The sequence below is a fragment of the Pristiophorus japonicus genome, chromosome 6, assembly GCF_044704955.1.
Source record: "Pristiophorus japonicus isolate sPriJap1 chromosome 6, sPriJap1.hap1, whole genome shotgun sequence".
Lineage (NCBI taxonomy): Eukaryota > Metazoa > Chordata > Chondrichthyes > Pristiophoridae > Pristiophorus > Pristiophorus japonicus.
Window position 1 is genome coordinate 173,175,764 of NC_091982.1, and position 20,865 is coordinate 173,196,628.

General features: G+C 41.3%; 1 protein-coding gene across 2 annotated transcripts in view; it reads right to left on the reverse strand.

The window, feature by feature from the left end:
* The window catches only part of LOC139265866 (ubl carboxyl-terminal hydrolase 18-like), a 104,105-nt gene that overhangs the window by 28,931 nt on the left and 54,309 nt on the right, over nt 1-20,865 (reverse strand). For both annotated transcript variants that reach the window (XM_070883381.1, XM_070883382.1), the window contains exons 2-8: nt 18,192-18,321; nt 16,535-16,631; nt 14,599-14,744; nt 12,241-12,320; nt 10,226-10,375; nt 4,832-4,927; nt 4,001-4,159 (exon numbers count right to left, since the gene is read on the reverse strand). In XM_070883381.1, coding sequence (XP_070739482.1) covers nt 4,001-4,159; nt 4,832-4,927; nt 10,226-10,375; nt 12,241-12,320; nt 14,599-14,744; nt 16,535-16,631; nt 18,192-18,321 — 858 coding nt within the window. The remainder of the gene's footprint in view (nt 1-4,000; nt 4,160-4,831; nt 4,928-10,225; nt 10,376-12,240; nt 12,321-14,598; nt 14,745-16,534; nt 16,632-18,191; nt 18,322-20,865) is intronic.

Here is a 20,865-nt window from a genome sequence, read left to right on the forward strand (position 1 = left end):
CCCTTATCCTCAGACTGTGACCCCTGGTTCTGGACTTCCCCAACATTGGGAACATTCTTTCTGCATCTAACCTGTCTAAACCCGTCAGAATTTTAAACGTTTCTATGAGGTCCCCTCTCATTCTTCTGAACTCCAGTGAATACAAGCCCAATTGATCCAATCTTTCTTGATAGGTCAGTCCCGCCATCCCGGGAATCAGTCTGGTGAACCTTCGCTGCACTCCCTCAATAGCAAGAATGTCCTTCCTCAAGTTAGGAGACCAAAACTGTACACAATACTCCAGGTGTGGCCTCACCAAGGCCCTGTACAACTGTAGCAACACCTCCCTGCCCCTGTATTCAAATCCCCTCGCTATGAAGGCCAACATGCCATTTGCTTTCTTAACCGCCTGCTGTACCTGCATGCCAACCTTCAATGACTGATGTACCATGACACCCAGGTCTCGTTGCACCTTCCCTTTTCCTAATCTGTCACCATTCAGATAATAGTCTGTCTCTCTGTTTTTACCACCAAAGTGGATAACCTCACATTTATCCACATTATACTTCATCTGCCATGCATTTGCCCACTCACCTAACCTATCCAAGTCACTCTGCAGCCTAATAGCATCCTCCTCGCAGCTCACACTGCCACCCAACTTAGTATCATCCGCAAATTTGGAGATACTGCATTTAATCCCCTCGTCTAAATCATTAATGTACAATGTAAACAGCTGGGGCCCCAGCACAGAACCTTGCGGCACTCCACTAGTCACTGCCTGCCATTCTGAAAAGTACCCGTTTACTCCTACTCTTTGCTTCCTGTCTGACAACCAGTTCTCAATCCACGTCAGCACACTACCCCCAATCCCATGTGCTTTAACTTTGCACATTAATCTCTTGTGTGGGACCTTGTCGAAAGCCTTCTGAAAGTCCAAATATACCACATCAACTGGTTCTCCTTTGTCCACTTTACTGGAAACATCCTCAAAAAATTCCAGGAGATTTGTCAAGCATGATTTCCCTTTCACAAATCCATGCTGACTTGGACCTATCATGTCACCATTTTCCAAATGCGCTGCTATGACATCCTTAATAATTGATTCCATCATTTTACCCACTACTGAGGTCAGGCTGACCGGTCTATAATTCCTGGTTTTCTCTCTCCCTCCTTTTTAAAAAAGTGGGGTTACATTGGCTACCCTCCACTCGATAGGAACTGATCCAGAGTCAATGGAATGTTGGAAAATGACTGTCAATGCATCCACTATTTCCAAGGCCACCTCCTTAAGTACTCTGGGATGCAGTCCATCAGGCCCTGGGGATTTATCAGCCTTCAATCCCATCAATTTCCCCAACACAATTTCCCGACTAATAAAGATTTCCCTCAGTTCCTCCTCCTTACTAGACCCTCTGACCCCTTTTATATCCGGAAGGTTGTTTGTGTCCTCCTTAGTGAATACCGAACCAAAGTACTTGTTCAATTGGTCTGCCATTTCTTTGTTCCCCGTTATGACTTCCCCTGATTCTGACTGCAGGGGACCTACGTTTGTCTTTACTAACCTTTTTCTCTTTACATACCTATCGAAACTTTTGCAATCCGCCTTAATGTTCCCTGCAAGCTTCTTCTCGTACTCCATTTTCCCTGCCCTAATCAAACCCTTTGTCCTCCTCTGCTGAGTTCTAAATTTCTCCCAGTCCCCGGGTTCGCTGCTATTTCTGGCCAATTTGTATGCCACTTCCTTGGCTTTAATACTATCCCTGATTTCCCTAGATAGCCACGGTTGAGCCACCTTCCCTTTTTTATTTTTACGCCAGACAGGAATGTACAATTGTTGTAATTCATCCATGTGGTCTCTAAATGTCTGCCATTGCCCATCCACAGTCAACCCTTTAAGTATCATTCGCCAATCTATCCTAGCCAATTCACTCCTCATACCTTCAAAGTTACCCTTCTTTAAGTTCTGGACCATGGTCTCTGAATTAACTGTTTCATTCTCCATTCTAATGCAGAATTCCACCATATTCTGGTCACTCTTCCCCAAGGGGCCTCGCACAATGAGATTGCTAATTAATCCTCTCTCATTACACAACACCCAGTCTAAGATGGCCTCCCCCCTAGTTGGTTCCTCGACATATTGGTCTAGAATTAGTGGAGCTAGAAAAGAAAACACCCAAACCTCTCAGATCTTGGAACAAAGAATGTTGTAAATACATGACTATCTAGTGTTTACATGAGTTTCCAGATATCCTGCTTATCAGAAAACGGACAGGGAGAAGCTATGCAAGGACAAGATAAAGTGTGCCTCCTGGAATAACCTTTGTATTTACAGGATGTATGATTAATGCTCATAGGAGGTGTTTTAGATAAAGTTCTTGCTTTGATTGCATTTACAAGAATGTATGATTAATGTACTTGTGTGGTGTGTTTTAGATAAAATTCCTGTTTCAACTGTATAAAGAGAGAGCGGGTTTTCTTGTAAAACTCAGAGTTTTGCCTCAGTGCGGACTGAGCGGACTCTCCGAGATATCTTGTTAGAAAATAAAATTCTCTCGAAGTGCAACTCTCAAAGTCTCCGCCTGAGTTAATTTAAGCTAAAATTCCCTCGACATACAGTTAACAACAAAATGGAGGTTAAAGAAGATTTCCAGACTCATTAAAATATTTAAATTGCCATCCCACCTCCTGGCAGCGGGTTGGCTGCCCTTGGTCCTGCCTTCATTAAAACCAGAACTGGGCGGTTTGGAAGTGGGTTCAGGTCAGGATTCCGGTTTTTAATATTTTACCCCCACACTCTTAACCCACCAATTGTTTTAGGTTAAAATTTCCCCCGATGTCTTCAATTTTATTGATTTTGAGCCAGAGGAAGTTGTGACTATCCAGAATTTCATGTCGGACAAGGAATCTACAGCATGCAACAACAATTTGTATTTATCGCACGCCTTTAACCTAGTGAAATATCTCAAGGCGCTTCACAGGAGTATTATGCACTAAAAATTTGACACCGAGCCACATAAGTAGAAATTACCGCAGGTGACCAAAAGCTTGATCAAAGAGTTATGTTTTAAGGAGCGTCTTGAAGGAGGAAAGAGGGGTAGAGAGGCGGAGAGGCTTAGGCGGAGAATTCCAGAGCTTGGGGCCTCGGCAACAAAAGGCATGCCCACCAATGGTTGAGCGATTATAATCAGGGATGCTCAGGAGGGCAGAATTAGAGGAGCGCAGTTATCTCGGGGGGTTGTGGGGCTGGAGGAGATTACAGAGAAAGGGAGGGGCAAAGCCATGGAGGGATTTGAAAATAAGGATGAGAATTTTGAAATCGAGGCGTTGCTTAACCGGAAGCCAATGTAAGTCAGCGAGCACAGGGGTAATGGATGAGTGGGACTTGGAGCGAGTAAGGACACAGGCAGCCGAGTTTTTGATCACTTCTATGTTCTACCCTACTTAAGCTAGGAGGCCAGCCAGGAGTGCGTTAGGAATAGTCAAGTCTAGAGGTAACAAAGGCATGGATGAGGGCTTCAGCAGCGGATGAGCTGAGGCAAGGGCAGAGATGGGCGATATTACGGAGGTGGAAATAGGTGGTGTTAGTTATGCTGCGGATATGTGGTCAAAAGCCTAATTTCAGAGTCAAATATGACACCAAGGTTGCGAACGTTCTGGTTCAGCCTCAGACAGAAGTTGGGGAGAGCGATGGAGTCAGTGGCTAGGGAACAGAGTTTGTGGCGGGGACCGCAGCAGTCAAGGGGTCAAGAAGCGATAGAGAGCTAGTAGTGAACATTATCAGCAACCATGTCAAAGTTTACCCCATGCCTCTGGATGATGTCAGAGGGGCAGCATATAGAGGAGGAGAGGTAAAAATTAGATTCTTAAGAACCCCGGAGGTGATTGCACAAGGGAGGGAAGCCATTGCTGGAAAACACGGACATGGTTGGATAGGTAGAAATGGAAGAGCAATAACTCGGAGCAGGACAAAGGAGGAAAGGCAGCGTAAACTTCACATGCACGCCTTCGCATAAAAACGCACCATTTGGCGGTGATGTTCTTTGTTGAAGTTATCCAAATTCAAGCGGTCAGGAAATGCCATAAAATTATAGCTTTTGACTGCTTTCCCCAAATTTGTAGCCAAGTCAAAGCGTTTTAACTGTAGGCATAATATTTGTGGAGGAGAAAGCACTCTGGAGCCCTGTTGAAGAAAGAAAGACTTGCACTTATATTGCGCCGTTCACGACCACCAGATGTTTCAAAGCACTTTACAGTCAATTAAGTAATTTTTGGAGTGTGGTCACTGTTGTATTGTGGGAAACGTGGCAGCCAATTTGCACACAGCAAGCACCCAACAACAGCAATGTGATAATGACCAGATAATCTGTTTTGTTATGCTGATTGAAGGATAAATATTTTGGCCAGGACACCAGGGATAACTCCCCTGTTCTTCTTCAAAATAGTGCCATGGGATCTTTTACGTCCACGAGAGAGTGTAGATGGGACCTCGGTTTTACGTCTGATCCGAAAGATGGCACGTCCAACAGTGCAGCACTCCCTCAGCACTGAACTGGAATGTCAGCCTAGATTTATGTGCTCAAGTCCCTGGAGTGGGGCTTGAACCCACAACATTCTGACTCAAGAGGCGAGGGTGCTACCAGCTGACATATTCATCATATAGTAACAAATTAGTTACATTTTAAAGAATTTTCATGCTATATTGAATGTCATAGCATTAAAAGCAAGTACACATATACAACTGAGAGTTATATAATACATTATTAAATTTGTAATACAGAAGTGACAAATACCATATTGACTATTTGACAAGAATGGTAAATCTTCACATCTGATTTGGTAGGTCAGTACTTGCCTGCATTGTTTTTGTCTTTTTTCCACATTGGTCACAGTAACACTTGTTCCCACCCTCTAATATTTGGGGTTCAAAGAAAGCATCAAGGGATTTTTTCTGTTTAAATGTAAAATAAAAGTATTCAATGTTAAATCAGAAAAAAATCTGTAATTTCAAAAATATTATGGATGAATGAGACAATGGCCTACATTCTAAATTTCAAAGTGAATGATTTAAACCTACATTCCCAAATTTACCACTTCCCTAGCCGATTTGAAGCCAGACCAGAAAGTTGGGGTTTTGATAATTAAGACCAGAAAATTCTAACATCATAGCCGGAGATCAAAAGTTCTATTTTTAGTCCATTTTCCACTTGTACATTTGTCTCTGGATTTGGAGGCACTAGTTATTAAGTTACGATTTTGAAAAACAGGTCATCAGCAGCGAGCAGTGGAATAACTCTGGCACCTGAGCTCGACCTTATTTTCTCCCTGTTCAGTTCTGGATTGATCAAAAACTGGCTAAATCCCCCATAACATGATTTGACTCTACAGCTGCTTCTTGACACACACACGTTATCCTTAAAAAAAAATCATGTCAATGTACCAGAGTACTGTTTTAAAGTTATTCTCTAGTTTATTTTCAAAAGGGTTTATCTTTGAAATCCAGATCTTGGCCTAAAGGAAATTTGACCTTGGCATGTATGTGTGGAAACAAATAATAACTATCACTTGATACCTAAAGAGGAAACAATCTAGGTTAATATTCTCTCATGGATATTCTGTTTAACTAAAGTAGCACAGATTTCTCGTGAGATCTCAGTCTACAAGTCCCATTTGTATCATGCCTATTACCTCCCGGAGTGTACAGAAACGGCACGGATTTATACGTCAAACAAGACAAATCCAATCTATTTCACAGAAAATGCTGGATGAGTATTTCAGATTCCAGCATCCACAATATTTTGCTTTTGTACATATCTATTTTACTCCTGCTTCATGAATCAATCCTGCCAATACGACATTCCCAGGTTTTAACCCTAAATACCCAGTCTGCTACCTCTGTATCAGTGGGCAAAGTTCAAACTGAAAAAATACTGCAACTGGATATCCATGTTGAAAATTAAGGATTGCATTGTTTTGAATCAGATGCCTGTCAGATGTTGCTTGTTTTCATTTATTTGGAGAGGTTGAAAAGGATACTGAAACATGTAGGTTTTATAATTTGCAAAACTACAAAAGCTGATCATCTTTATGAGGGAATCTGTGAACACAGGGGAGGTCTGATTGGAGTGGGAACAAATGCACAGGGCACCTATTGTCAAAAAAAGTGATAAAACAAACCTGGGTAACTTATAGACCTGTTAGTCTTACATCGTTAACTGGTAAAATTATGGAATTGACTATTAGGAAGAAGTCAAAGGTTATTTATATGAAAATAACTAGTAAGTAGCAGCTAACACTATTTTAAAAAGGACAGATCCTGTCTAAGAAACCCCCTTGAGTTTTTTGAGGAAGTGACCTCTCAAGTGGACATTGGAAAGCCCCATGATATTGTGTTTTTAAACTTCTAGAAAACTTTCAATAAAGTTCCAGGCTGAATATAGAAAGTTCAGAGGAGAAGGGAAAAAGGAAAGAGGGGCAAAGTGAGAGTATGAGAATAGTCTGGCAGCTAATATAAAAGGGAATCTATAAGTCTTTTATAGGCATATGAATAGTAAGCAGGTAGTAGGAGAAGAGGTTGGGCTGATTAGGGACCAAGAAGGAGACCTATGCATGAAGGCAGAGGGCATGGCCGAGGTACTAAATGAGCACTTTGCATCTATCTTTAGCAAGGAAAAAGATGCTGCCAAAGTCATAGTGAAAGAGGAGGTAGTTGAGATACTAGATGGGATAAAAATTGATAAAGAGGTACTAGAAAGGCTGTCTGTACTTAAAGTAGATAAGTCACCAGGACCAGATGGGATGCAACCAAGGATGTTGAGGGAGATAAGAATGGAAATTGCAGGAGGTACTGGCCATAATCTTCCAATTTTCCTTAGATACAGGGGTGGTGCCAGAGGACTGGAGAATTGCAAATATTAAACCCTTGTTCAAAAAAGGGTGCAAGGATAAACTTGCTTCCACCCTAAAAGTGAGTTCTTAGGTAACTGAACAGTCCAATACAGGAATTACAGTCTCTGTCATAGGTGGGACAGACAGTGGTTGAAGGAAAGGGTGGGAGGGGAGTCTGGTTTGCCGCACGCTCCTTCCGCTGCCTGCGTTTGCTTTCTGCATGCTCTTGGCTATGAAACTCGAGGTGCTCAGCGCCCTACAGGCCAGTCAGTTTAACCATGGTAGTGTGGAAGCTTTTAGAAATGATAATCCAGGACAAAATTAACAAACTCGGACAAATATTAATTTAGGAAAGCCAGCATGGATTTGTCAAAGGTAAATCGTGTTTAACTAACTTGATTGAGTTTTTTGATGAGGTAACAGAGGGTTGATTAACGCAATGCAGTTGATATGGTGTACATAGGTTTCCAAAAGGGTTTGATAAAGTGCCACATAATAGGCTTGCTACCAAATTTGAAGCCCATGGAATAAAAGGACAGTTTGGCTAAGTGACAGGAAACAGAGAGTAGTGATGCAAGGTTGTTTTTCGGACTGGAGGAAGATGTTCCCCAGGAGTGGTGTTCCCCAGGGGTCAGTACTAGGACCACTGCTTTTCTTGATATATATTAATGACTTGGACTTGGGAATACAAGGCACAATTTCAAAATTTGCAGATGACACAAAACTTGGAGGTATAGTGAACATTGAGGAGGATAGTGATAGCCTTCAAGAGGACATAGACAGGCTGATAGAATGGGTGGACACGTGGCAGATGAAATTTAACGCAGAAAAGTGCAAAGTGATACATTTTGGTAGAAAGAACGAGGAGAGGCAATATGAACTAAAGCGCATAATTCTAAAGGGGTGCATGAACCAGAGAGACCAAGGAGTATATGTGCACAAATCGTTGAAGGTGGCAGGGCAGGTTGAGAAAGCATACAGGATCCTAGGCTTCATAAATAGAAGCACAGAGTATAAAAGCAAGAAAGTTATGATGAACCTTTATAAAACACTGATTTGGCCTTAACTGGAGTATTGTGTCCAATTCTGGGCACTGCACTGGATAGACTGGAGGAGCTGAGGGTTCTCCTTAGAGCATAAAAGATTAAGGAGAGATTTGATAGAGGTGTTCAAAATCATGAGGGGTCTAGATAGAGGATAGAGGAAACTGTTCAGATTGACGGAAGGATCGAGAACCAGAGGATACAGATTTAAGGTGATTGACAGAAGAACCAAAGACAAAATGAGGAAAAACATTTTTATGCAGCATGTGGTCTTGTGGAATTCACTACCTGAAAGGATGCTGGAGTTTCAATTGTGGCTTTCAAAAGGGAATTAGATAGGTACCTGAAGGAAACATTTTTGTAGGACTACGAAGAAAGGACAGGGTAGTGGGACTAGTTGAAGTGCTCTTGCATAGAGCCGGCATGGGCTGGACAGGCTGAATAGCCTCCTTAGCCATTCTATGACAGACTCTTACACAAGCTTAAGGCAGTTAATATCTGAAGTAAAACTTTACGATGGGATAGGAAATAGTACAATAAAAGCAGCAAGTACCAGTTATGGGACTAATGGCAGATTTATGAGATATACTGAATGGATTGGCCCAGAGACTGGTGTTAGGGCTGCTGTGGTTTCTGATGTACATAAATGACTTGAATTCAGAAATGCAATGTCACTTGGTCAGATTTACAGAGGATACTAAATGGTGATAAGGGATTGGGATGGATGAGGAGTCGAGACTGTTGGTGCAAATAGTGGTAGGGGATTGGGACGGAAGAGTAGTCGTATCTGTTGGTGTAGCCAAGAAATTACAGAAGAGCCAAGACAATATTTGCAAGTGGACAAACTGATGGCAGATAAAATGCAATACTTTCAGCATGGAAAGGATTTGAATGGGAGGGAACTTTATAGAAATAAATAAGATACTAAGTGGAATAGAAAAGGTGAATACGGAGACCTATTTATGACTGCAGGATAAGGGGACACAAGTATAAACACAGAAAACAAGTTCAGGATGGATTTGTTAAGGGAGGGTCATGTCTGACTAACTTGATTGAATTTTTTTGAGGAGGTAACAAGGACGGTCGATTAGGGTAGTGCCTTTGATGCAGTGTATATGGGGCATAGATTTAAAATAATTGATAGGAGGTCCAAAGGGGATTTAAGGGAAAATGTCTTCACCCAGAGGATGGTGAGAGTCTGGAACTCACTGCATGAAAGGGTGGTAGAGGCAGAAACCCTCACCACATTTAAAAAGTACTTGGATGTGCACTTGAAGTGCCGTAACCCACAAGAGCTGGAAAGTGAGATTAGGCTGGATAGCTCTTTGTTGGCCGGCGCGGGCACGACGGGCCAAAATGGCCTCCTTCCATGCTGGAAATTTCTATGACGACATATATCAGGAAGCAATAATTCACAAAAATAAGTGATTAATGCCTAGAACAGTCTTCTGATAAAGTAGTGAAAACAAAATCTTTGGAATACTTTTAGCAGTTTGATGCGGTGATGAGGGAGACTTCCATGAGAGAATAAGCTAGATGGCTGAATGGCCTTTGACCTCTGTACTTATGTTTGTAAAATACTCCCTTCTACTTCAGAGTATGTGAAACATTTTTATTTCATATACAAAACGTGATGCAAGTTTTTAACTCAAGACATGTTATGTACAGATACAGAGATCAACAATACGGCAGAATGCCTATTACTGACCCCTTTGGTTCATTCGACATTTGGGCTGTCAAGGTTATTAAAGCTCGACGACGAGTTATTTCTTTGCTTTTTGGGAAATCAATAATTCACAAAGAAGGGGTTCACATTTTGAGATAACAGGCTGTTTCCTCACTTGCATAAAAATGTGATTGCCCTTGTACGATTTACCTTTGCCAGAAAGTGTGTAAAAGTGCATTTAAACTTTTTAACCACAAAATGTGGATTGTGTAAATGCTGATTTTGAAATCAGTATCATTCCCAACGTCTCGATTTCAGAATTCATTAAAATAATTAGCCATATTCGGCCATCGTCAATACCGTCATTTGTGACATAACTTGGTTATTGATCAAATTCCTGGAAATGTCAAAGCTTGGGGAAACCATGTTCCACAAAAAAACCACATCAAGACTGGGATTGGAATTTGGTTCCAATTCCAGTTATCGAATCAAACCATGAAGGGTTTTCTCCGTCAGGTTTCACAAGGGGATAAATCCACACCAGACTCCATTAAGGAAAGTTTATTTTTATAAATGACACTTCAAAGACTATTAAAGATCCACTATTAAAACATGACCGTGAATCAAATGGGATTGAGAAAATAACACTTACTACACACATATAAAGTTCCCCTGATGAAGGGTTGCAAAGAGAAAGAGGAATAGTCAGCATGTATCCAACCTGTTTGCATTCTTGTAGGCATTGTAAACATTTTGTATATTCCTCAGTGGTTATGATATGAAGATTATTAATATCCCTGATCTGTAGAAAAACAAATATAAAATGTAGATTATATTAATAGATTTCACTTTTCAATTCTCTCCTGGCACCATTGCAAACTTGGTGTCTCCTGTTACCTGGCTTTTGCTAGATCATAAACTGGTATTTTATTGTTAGGTTTTGGTATATCACAGGGATCAGTATATTTTAGAGTACACCAAATAATGACTAGTGATAGCCTCTATTTGACACAGTTGACTCCACTTCAGTGAATATCTGCTGAGAAAATAGAAACTGAAAATACAAAAGCCATTTCTATATATACTCTCTGCATTCACTCGTTAAGTGAGCACCTTTTGTTGTGCATTACATGGTAGAACAGTCTTGTGCTACTGCAGGAAATCATCAGTATTATATAAAATAACTCTTTACTGTCATGGTTTAGGATGCTACCAGAAACCTTCAATTGTATTGGGGGGGGGGAAAATTGCGGTCAGAGGCTTCCTTTATACGAATGCCTCCAACCTGAAAAAAAATCTGGTGGTCCTGGAGAAATGTAGGATTCCGGTCGGAGGCCTAGATTCGCTGCACAACGCATGGGAAGATGTCTTTTGTACGTACATGCTGGAGTCACGTGGACCTGGACCAATCGCTATGCAGTATTCTCATTGATAAAAATGGGAACTCCGTTTGTCCGAGTTCCCATTACTATCAACGAGTATAACCCCCTAAAACACAGTACAATAAATAAATAAAATAAATAAAACACCTCACATATTTAAAATTAATTGAAATTAAATGTAATTAAAACACAAAAACAAAATTTAAAAAAAGTGTGTTTTTCCAAATGTGTTTTAATTGTGTTAAAAATAAACTTACCTTAATGGGCGGGGTTTTTAATATAAAAATGAATGTTTAAATTTATGTTTTAAAACTCTTACTCTAGTAACAGTAAACTATGTGCCTGCTTTTACCAGGTGTAAAAGTTTGAAGGACATTCGCTGGGCAAATAGCCCAATCTCTCCCGCACGAATGTCCTTCCTGCGGGAATGCAGAGAACCTTCCTGGGGGATGCGGAGAATCTGTCAAGAGAAATTTTGACAGTTTGGAAAAGCTGGCTTTCGGTGCATGTACATTGCGCCCCAAAAAACAGCTTTTGCGTGGCCTCGCCGGGTCCATGCACACTTTGTACGGACCCAGCGAGGCCGGAATTTTCGGCCCATTATAGCCTTAAAATCCATTCCATAGTACAGCACCTTTTGCTTTATGTAAACATAAAAAAATTAAGAGTTTGTAGTCAAGCAGCATGGTTACATCACTTTATTCTGGTTGCATGTGTGTCTTTGTACATATACCCATTGTAAATACTCCTCCCCTACACCCATTGTAAATGTGCCTCCCCCACTCACAGACTAGAGATTTTTTGCCCTCTCTTTGCAATGAATCATTGCTTGCCAACATGATCTAATAACATGCTGATTAGAAGGATATTAACCCTGTTAAGAGGCCTTGACAGATAAAGGAAACCTTTTTCTGATGAGGTATAGACAGTGGAAAGATATGAAGAATAGCAATTATCTCAAGGAACCAAGAATGGCAAAGTAGTTGAGGGATGGGTGTCACAGGGGAGGCGGGGGGAAGAAAGAGTGCCATCATTGAGATCAGTGACCAAGCTACAGAGGGGGAGACTTAGCCAGGCTTCCACTCTTAATCACTATCCAGTGAAATCTGCTTGCAAAGGCATGTGTCCGGACTGTAGGTGAGGTGAGGATAGGATCATTTTATTTGATCATCCTATAGAATTTAGTATAAATGCATAACCTGTTCAAACATGCAACTTTATACAGTCCTATGATCTGATAGAATAATAATAATAAATAAAAGTATTTAATTTCTCCAGTACTTACAAACTCTGTCTTCTTCAGCTGATCTTGTAATAGACTAAAGAGGGAACGAAATATCTCTTCAGCATCCAGCTGAATTGTCACTTAAAATAAATGCAGAAATAAAATGCCGTACACATTTGGAACTACTGTACATTCATTTTAAAAATGTGACTAAACCCTATGAAAATTACTATATCCTCTAAAAATAATTGCACTCTAAGAGCTTAACCAGCAGTAAGCCTGAAGATTTGTTTTGTATACGGACAAGTCAGATTGGGTGCAGTTAAACAGATTGTCAAGTTTTTTTTAAAATGCTGATTATCTTTCCTACTAGATCCATAACATAATTTTTGGAGGAGAATATTGTCCAAAGTAGTGCACATGTTATTTGCTAATACGTTTTAACCCCACTTCTTGATGCAGATTTGCATTACATAGAAACATAGAAAATAGGAGCAGTAAGTAAGCCATTCGAACCTATAATCGCCATTCAATATCATGGCTGATCCTCTATCTCAACACCATATTCCCGCTTTTTCCCCATACCTCTTGATGCCTTTTGTGGCTAGAATTGTGCCAATGTTTTCAACCTTGGTAAACAATACCACCTAGTACCATTTAAACTTGTGAATACTGTACATTAAAGATGATCTGTAGATGAGTGTTTTTGAAAAATTGGTTAGGCAGTGCCTAGGAGCAGAGAGATTCTGCAAAAAATTCTTCATTCAGTGAATACATGATGTTCCACTCCAGTTAAAAGGTATGAATAAGGATGGTGATAGTTTGGTGGTGCAGTGCATTAGTGTATCAACACATGAGCCATGGAAAAGTAGCACATGGTGTCAGGCCATCAAGTGGAGGCATTGCCCAGAGAAAATGGCCTTTTCTTAGGTGGGTGGGAAATCAGAAGACAAGCGAATGTGGAATTCTCAAAGGCATTCTCAGCTTTTCCCCAACCTGCAAACTGGAGAGTAATGTGCTGAGGGACAACAAAGGATGAAAATCTCTCTCCTCCTTTAAGACGCTTCTTAAAACCTATGTTTTTGACCAAGCTTTTGGTAATCAGTCCCAATATCTCCTCATGTTGCTCGGTGTCAAATTTTGTTTGATAACGATCCTGTGAAGTGCCTTGGGACAATTTACTACTTTAAAGACACTACATCATTGTCATCATCATCATAGGCGGTCCTTTGAACGAGGGTGACATGAGTTCACAGATGTTTCAATGAACGACCAGATATTCCAGTCCTGAACTCCAATTGAAGGAGTGGAAGATGCCAGTGTGTGGATTTAAAAAAAACACGTGTGGTGTCCGTTGCACGTCAACCACCACACGGGCTTGACAAAGCTAGGCCTTTATCCAGTGGCAAGGGTTAACCAGGACAACTGTAGATCTGCTCTGCTGCATGGACCTAGTGCGCACACATATCAGTGTGGGCAGGCCCTTGCTGCCCCTGGGCCCTCGGCTCTTCATTCACCGCACCTCTGCCACGATCTCCCGCTGCTCCTCCACCACGATCTCTCGCCACTCCTCCACCACGATCTCTCGCCACTCCTCCACTATACCTGGGACCCGCCAATATTCCTGCCCACGCTCCAAACAGCGACTTGGGTTTTGATGACGTCATCCGGTATATAATTGTAACTTGTTGATGAACAGAGATGATAGGCTGAAGTTAGGAAATCACCAGATGGGGAATTGTGGTGGTGGAGAATGCTGGTATTAACATGCCCTGTGGTGCTGCAACACAGCACTTTTTTTATTCGTTCACTGAATTTGGGCATCACTGGCAAGGCCAGCATTTATTGCCCATCCCTACTTGTCCTTGATGAGCCGCCTTCTTGAACTGCTGCAATCTATGTGGTGAAGGTACTCCCACAGTGCTGTTAGGGAGGGAGTTCCAGGATTTTGACTCAGTGACAATGAAGGAACAGCGATATATTTCCAAGCCAGGACAGCGTGTGACTTGGACGGGAACTTGCAGGTGATGGTTCCCATGGTCCCCTGCTGCCCTTGACATTCTAGCCAGTAGAGGTCACGGGTTTGGGAGGTGCTGTCGTAGAAGCCTTGGTGAATTGCTGCAGTGCATTTTGCAGATGGTACACACTGCAGCCACTGTGCGCCATTAGAGGGAGTGAATGTTTAAGGTGGTGGGCGGGGAGGGCGGTGGGGGGGGATTAGTACAGCAATGTGCTGCAGTGCCCTTCCAAGACATTATTTCAAATAAAACATTGGTACAATTGTATTAACTGATAAACTTGAATTAACAAATTTATTCTCAGATACAAAACTGACATCAGATTTTTAAAGACTCTTTGTTCAACAGGTAAAGTCAAGTTAAATATCCAAACTAAAGCTGGTACCTGTAGAACACTTACCAGTAATGTGATTTAACATCAAGCACTGAATAAATTTTTCAGGTGTCACAGTTCTCTGGGTGGTGTTCTGCAGATCCTGGAACACTTTGTCAAGATGATATGGGATGTGGTTATCGTTTTCTTTTAGAACACCTTGCTGTTGACATCTATATCAAGGGAACAAAAGAATTGAATACCCCTAAAGCGAACACAATGGAATCATGTTCAATGTACTGAATAGGGATTGGCAAAAAATGATTTTGGTGAAAAGTGTAGCATTCAGCTCAGCCATGGTCATATTTTGTCTCAGTACAAACTGTCTTTCTGTTCAATCAAAGTGTAACTAGAGGCAATCACAAAGAAGTTTGGCTCTGTAAGCCAAGACATTACCAGCAAATAGTTTCTGTTGTTTAATATTTTAATTTCCTTTTTACTCCCACTTTCTTTGTATCATGCACTTTCCTGGGCAATAGACAAGATGACGACTTAGGTCCAGTCACTTTACAGCTGCCAGGTACTAAGCAAGTGCAAATGTGGGTAATTAACCTTTCAATTTATTTTTCTTCTCTTTGTGGATGTACTTTGCTTCTGTTCTGTGCTACTCAATGGTGGCACAGTGCAGTTAGGGAACACAATCATGTGTGGGGAAATCGAGCGCGTAAACCCCATCCTACCAATCAATTCATTTCCCTCTCTCCAATTTCTTCCTGTGCTCCACTGAAGGGCATGAATCATGCTGTGGTATAGTTGCCCATGTGCCAGCTGCCCTCTGTTACCTTGTCCTACGGGCCTTTCTTGTGGCCTTTGGTCAGTTTCAGGGCTCCTACATCACACCTGAGCCCGATCCTCTGGCCACCCAACATCCACACACATGCCCATTCCAGCAATGCAATCAGGAACATAAAGCTTGGTTGATTTTTTTCTCCCTTGGTCAAGAAGTATGAGGACAACTGTAGCACCTCTACTTTCACCCGATTGAGATTGGCTACCTCAGCAGAAACTGGGAATCAAACCCTGGACATTCCTAGTCTGTATTAGGCAGTGCTAGGTGGCATGGTTGCCAACTGAGCTATTGACAACTGTTTTTATATCACCACACTATTCATCACATTAGGCCATTCCCTCACATTTATAAAACATATTGCTGCTTCAAATAAATAGGGAATACAATTTAAGCATAAAATGTAAACATTTGATTCATTTTTAATGTTCTATAATTAACAGAATAGTGCGCACAGCTTTTCATCTTAAACTATGAGGTAGAAATCTGTAACTCTGAAGCGAATCAGAAATTGACAGGTCACTGAAAACTCCAGTATTGTTTTCTTTGCATGGACTGCCAGTAGGTGGCACTACTGCCCAGTAGCTGGTAAAACTAGAGCCTGTAGTCACTGGTGACAACCAACTTTAGCATCAATATATATTTTGGGAACAAAGTCATCAATGAAGGTGACCTACAAGTAACACACAATACATGAATGCATCAGTAAACACCCCATTTTACGGCTGAACTGTACCTCAACTCCATTTACCTGCCTTTGTTCTGTATCCCTCGATACCCTTACCTAATGAAAATCTATCAATCTCAATAATTTAATTTGACTCAGTCTCTACAGCCTTTTGGGGGAAGAGAGTTTAAACTTTGCACTAACCTGTGTAAGAAAAATGCTTCCTGATTTTAGGATTTAATTCCTAAAGATATGTCCTCCTGGTCTGGACCCCCCTCCAGAGAACATAGTTTTACTGCATCGCATCGACTCAATAAGTAAGCAATACAGATATCAATAAAATGACTTTAATATTAGTTCAACATATTAGTGTGTGTATATATATATATATATAATATGGATAAAAAATATGAAAGGTATGCCACAAATATGGTTAAGTTTGCAAGATCTGGTAGAGGCTAAAATATGTGGTATAAAAAAAGACTTGATTTGTTCTAGCTAGAACTTACCTGGAAAGTATGTTTTTATATTCTGGCATCATAAAAAAGGTCTGCAGAAGGGCATTCACACAGCAGTCATTGCCTGTGTTGGTGAGTCCCACAAATACTAGAAAATGAAATGTCATGTTATATTATACACTGTTGTGATATCCTTTATGTTTGATGATATGCAGCTTCATAAGAAATAGGAGCAGGAGAAGGCCATTTTGCCCCTCGAGCCTGCCCCGCCATTTAATAAAAATCATGGCTGATCTGATCATGGACTCAGCTCCACTTCCCTGCCGGCTTCCCATAACCCTTTATTCCCTTATCGCTCAAAAATCTGTCTATCTCCACCTTAAATATGTTCAATGACCCAGCCTCCACAGCTCTCTGGGGGCAGAGAATTCCATATATTTACAAACCTCAGAGAAGAAATTCCTCCTCATCTCAGTTTTAAATGGGTGGCCCTTTCTTCTGAGACTATGCCCCCTAGTTCTAGTTTTCCCTATGAGTGGAAATATCCTCTCTGCATCCACCTTGTTGAGACCCCTCATTATTTTGTAAGTTTCGATTAGATCACCTCTCATTCTTCTGAACTCCAATGTGTATAGGTTCAACCTACCTTCATAAATCAACCCCTCATCTCCGGAATCAATCTAGTGAACCTTCTCTGAACTGCCTCCAATGCAAGTATATTCTTCCTTAAATACGGAGACCAAAACTGTACGTAGTCCTCTAGCATCAAGCTTCTATTAATCAGACGATATTTAAAGTTCAAAGTTCAGTCAGGCTGTCAAATCCACCTTTTACAACAAGCTATGCTAGCATTCTCTCTCCTCTCTTTCCTCCCCCCGCCCCCAAAGTTATTTAATCTATTCAGGAAGTGAATAAGTGAAGGATGAAGAGAACTTACATTGATACCCTTCACACCCAATTAATTACATTTTTGTAGTCACTGTTGTGATGGAGGCAAACACAGCAGTCAATTTGAACACAGCACATTTCCACAAACAGCAATGAAATAAATGACCAGTTAATCTGTTTAATTCACATGCTTGAGTTAGTGTTGAGACTGGAAATTTGGAATAGTACCATGGAATCTCTTCAATCCACCTGCACAGGCATACAAGGCCTCAGTTTAATATCTCATTTGACAATGCACTCCTTTTGTACTGCATTGAAGCATTGGTCTAAATTATGTGATCAGATGCTGCAGTGGAACTTGAACCCACAATCATCTGACTCGAAGGTAAGAGTACTACTACTGAGCCAAGCTGACGCTCTGAAATTTAATTCCACACACGGCATTCCCATGTCCCAACAGCAAAGGAACCATAGTGTTCCATGGAATGTTTGCATATCTATTCCTACATAGTGAACAGTGAATATTGTGAAGTGAATGGGGTTCTTGTTAAACATCAAGGTCATGGTGTGCTGTCCTGGATGCCTATGCTGACAATGTAACAATACAGGTGACATTCATAGAAAATAAAATCAATACGGTAAACAGATTGGGTTATTCCAGGTTGCTCTATAGGCAATGTTAACCCCCATCCAGGGGGAAGAGCCTTTGGGACAAAGCTGCACTGACTGAAGAGGCAGGTTTTTATTTTTTAAGTCTGTTTTTCATTGTAGGCTTCTCTTCAGGTGTAATCCAGTTCAGTTTATTTTAGCATGCACTTACTTTGATTAGATCTCCTTTGTTCATAATTTACATCAACAGTGTTTTTTTCATGGTTACTGCAGTCTGGTACACAAGCCTGGATTGTGTTTCTCGGAGAATGCCGCATCGCATCTCTTTTTAATTCTCTTTCCTGAAACAGATAGATTGATGTGGAGTTGAATCATCCCTGCAGGCAACTTTATCCATAGATTTGCAGCGTGTGAATGGTAAATGACTGCTGATAAGCCATTCCATGAAACATAAAAAGTGTAGATTATAGCTGTCTAGCAATAAATTTAGGAGCACAAAATCAGATATTTAGGATGCAAGTAATTTTACCACTAGTTAGACAAATGTAAATGTTAAGGATAACTCTGGAGTGGTGTTTACACTAATCTGCACATTCCAATAAAGGCACAACCCAGCAGTAAATAATTATTGTTAGTGTACTGAAAGCCTAATCTAGGAAATGATTAAGGGGAAGATCCAATTGACTCGAGTATGGAAACCACATTATTATACAGGCTGTCTGAAGTGCAGAACATGATTTGCTGAGGTACTTCCAAACTTACAACACAAGTCTTCATCCTTAATTGGTCTCATCTTCCCTCTTTATTTGAATGGGATAGCTAACTGTAAGGTTGGCAATTAGAAAACTATGTTATGGTTACTGTTATCATTTGGGCTCCTTCTTAAATCTCTCTTTATTCATGGTCACAGTAAAAGACACTTTACATAAGCAGACCCATGATGCCCGTCATCTGAAAAACTTACAATCTTATGAATGGGAGCAATGCGCCAAAGGATTCATATTTACCCTTTTACTGTAGTATTTCACACTAGTGGCTGTTTGGGCTGCCCAATTCAGAGAACTATCCATTATCAGACCATCTTGTTCAGGCTGAAACTACTATTCGAATTTATTTACTAGAAATTAGATCATACAGAAGAAACAAAATATAGTTCAGTCAGCTATATTGTGCTTGAACTGATCAGCAATATGTTCAAACTTTTAGTATCCTTTTTCAGAATGTTTTACTTAAGTTTTTGATGATTGTAAGGTAGGCTCTTCAGATTTACAGAGCTCCTTGTCACTATTGCCACGACATGGATACAATAGGGAAACAGGGACCTGAACATAGAAAATAGGTGCAGGAGCAGGCCATTCGGCCCTTCGAACGTGCACCGCCATTCAATAAGATCATGGCTGATCATTCCCTCAGTACCCCTTTCCTGCTTTCTCTCCATACCCCTTGATCCCTTTAGCCGTAAGGGCTATATCTAACTCCCTCTTGAATATATCGAACGAACTGGCATCAACAAGTCTCTGCGGTAGAGAATTCCACAGGTTAACAACTCTCTGAGTGAAGAAGTTTCTCCTCATCTCAGTCCTAAATGGCTTACCCCTTATCCTTAGACTGTGTCCCCTGGTTCTGGACTTCCAACATCAGGAACATTCTTCCTGCATCTAAACTGTCCAGTCCCGTCAGAATTTTATATGTTCCTATGAGATTCCCTCTCATCCTTCTAAACTCCAGTGAATACAGGCCCAGTCGATCCAGTCTCTCCTCATATGTCAGTCCTGCCATCCCGGGAATCAGTCTGGTGAACCTTCGCTGCACTCCCTCAATAGCAAGAATGATTAGGAGACCAAAACTGAACACAATTATTCCAGGTGAAGCCTCACTAAGGCCCTGTACAACTGCAGTAAGAACTCCCTGCTCCTAGTTATGAAGGCCAACATACCATTTGCCTTCTTCACCGCCTGCTGTAACTGCATGCCAACTTTCAATGACTGATGTACCATGACACCCAGGTCTCGTTGCACCTCCCCTTTCCCTAATCTGCCGCCATTCAGATAAATTTCTGCCTTCGTATTTTTGCCACCAAAGTGGATAACCTCACATTAAACTGCATCTGCCATGCATTTGCCCACTCACCGAACTTGTCCAAGTCAACCTGCAGCCTCTTAGCAAACACCTCACAACTCACACCGCTACCCAGCTTAGTGTCATCTGCAAACTTGGAGATATTACACTCAATTCCTTTATCTAAATCATTGATGTTTATTGTAAATAGCTGCATCCCAGTACTGAGCCCTGCGGCACCCCACTAGTCACTGCCTGCCATTCTGAAAAGGATCCGTTAATCCCGACTCTCAGCTTCCTGTCTGCCAACCAGTTCTCTATCCAAGTCAGTACATTAACCCCAATACCATGTGCTTTAATTTTGCATACCAATCTGTGTGGGACCTTGTCAAAAGCCTTTTGAAAGTCCAAATATACCACATCCACTGGTTCTCCCTTGTCCACTCTACGGGCCCAAGTTTCCACAGGATAAAAAACGGGCGCCCCTCCGAGCTGGGCGCCCGTTTTTCGCGCCTAAAACGGCACCAGAAAAAAAACGCGCTATTCTTGAGCGCTTTGCAGCTCCTTGTCTGTTTGGCGCGGCGCCCAGGGGGGCGGAGTCTACACTCGCGCCGATTTTGTAAGTGGGAGGGGGCAGATACTATTTAAATTAGTTTTTTTCCTGCCGACAACGCTGCGCGTGCGCGTTGGAGCGTTCGCGCATGCTCAGTGTGAAAAAAAAACATTGGCACTCGGCCATTTTTGTAGTTCTTTGTAGCTGTTTAATTTTTGAACATTTTTTAATAAAATCACATTGCCATCAGCACATCAGCACTGAGGCTACCCTT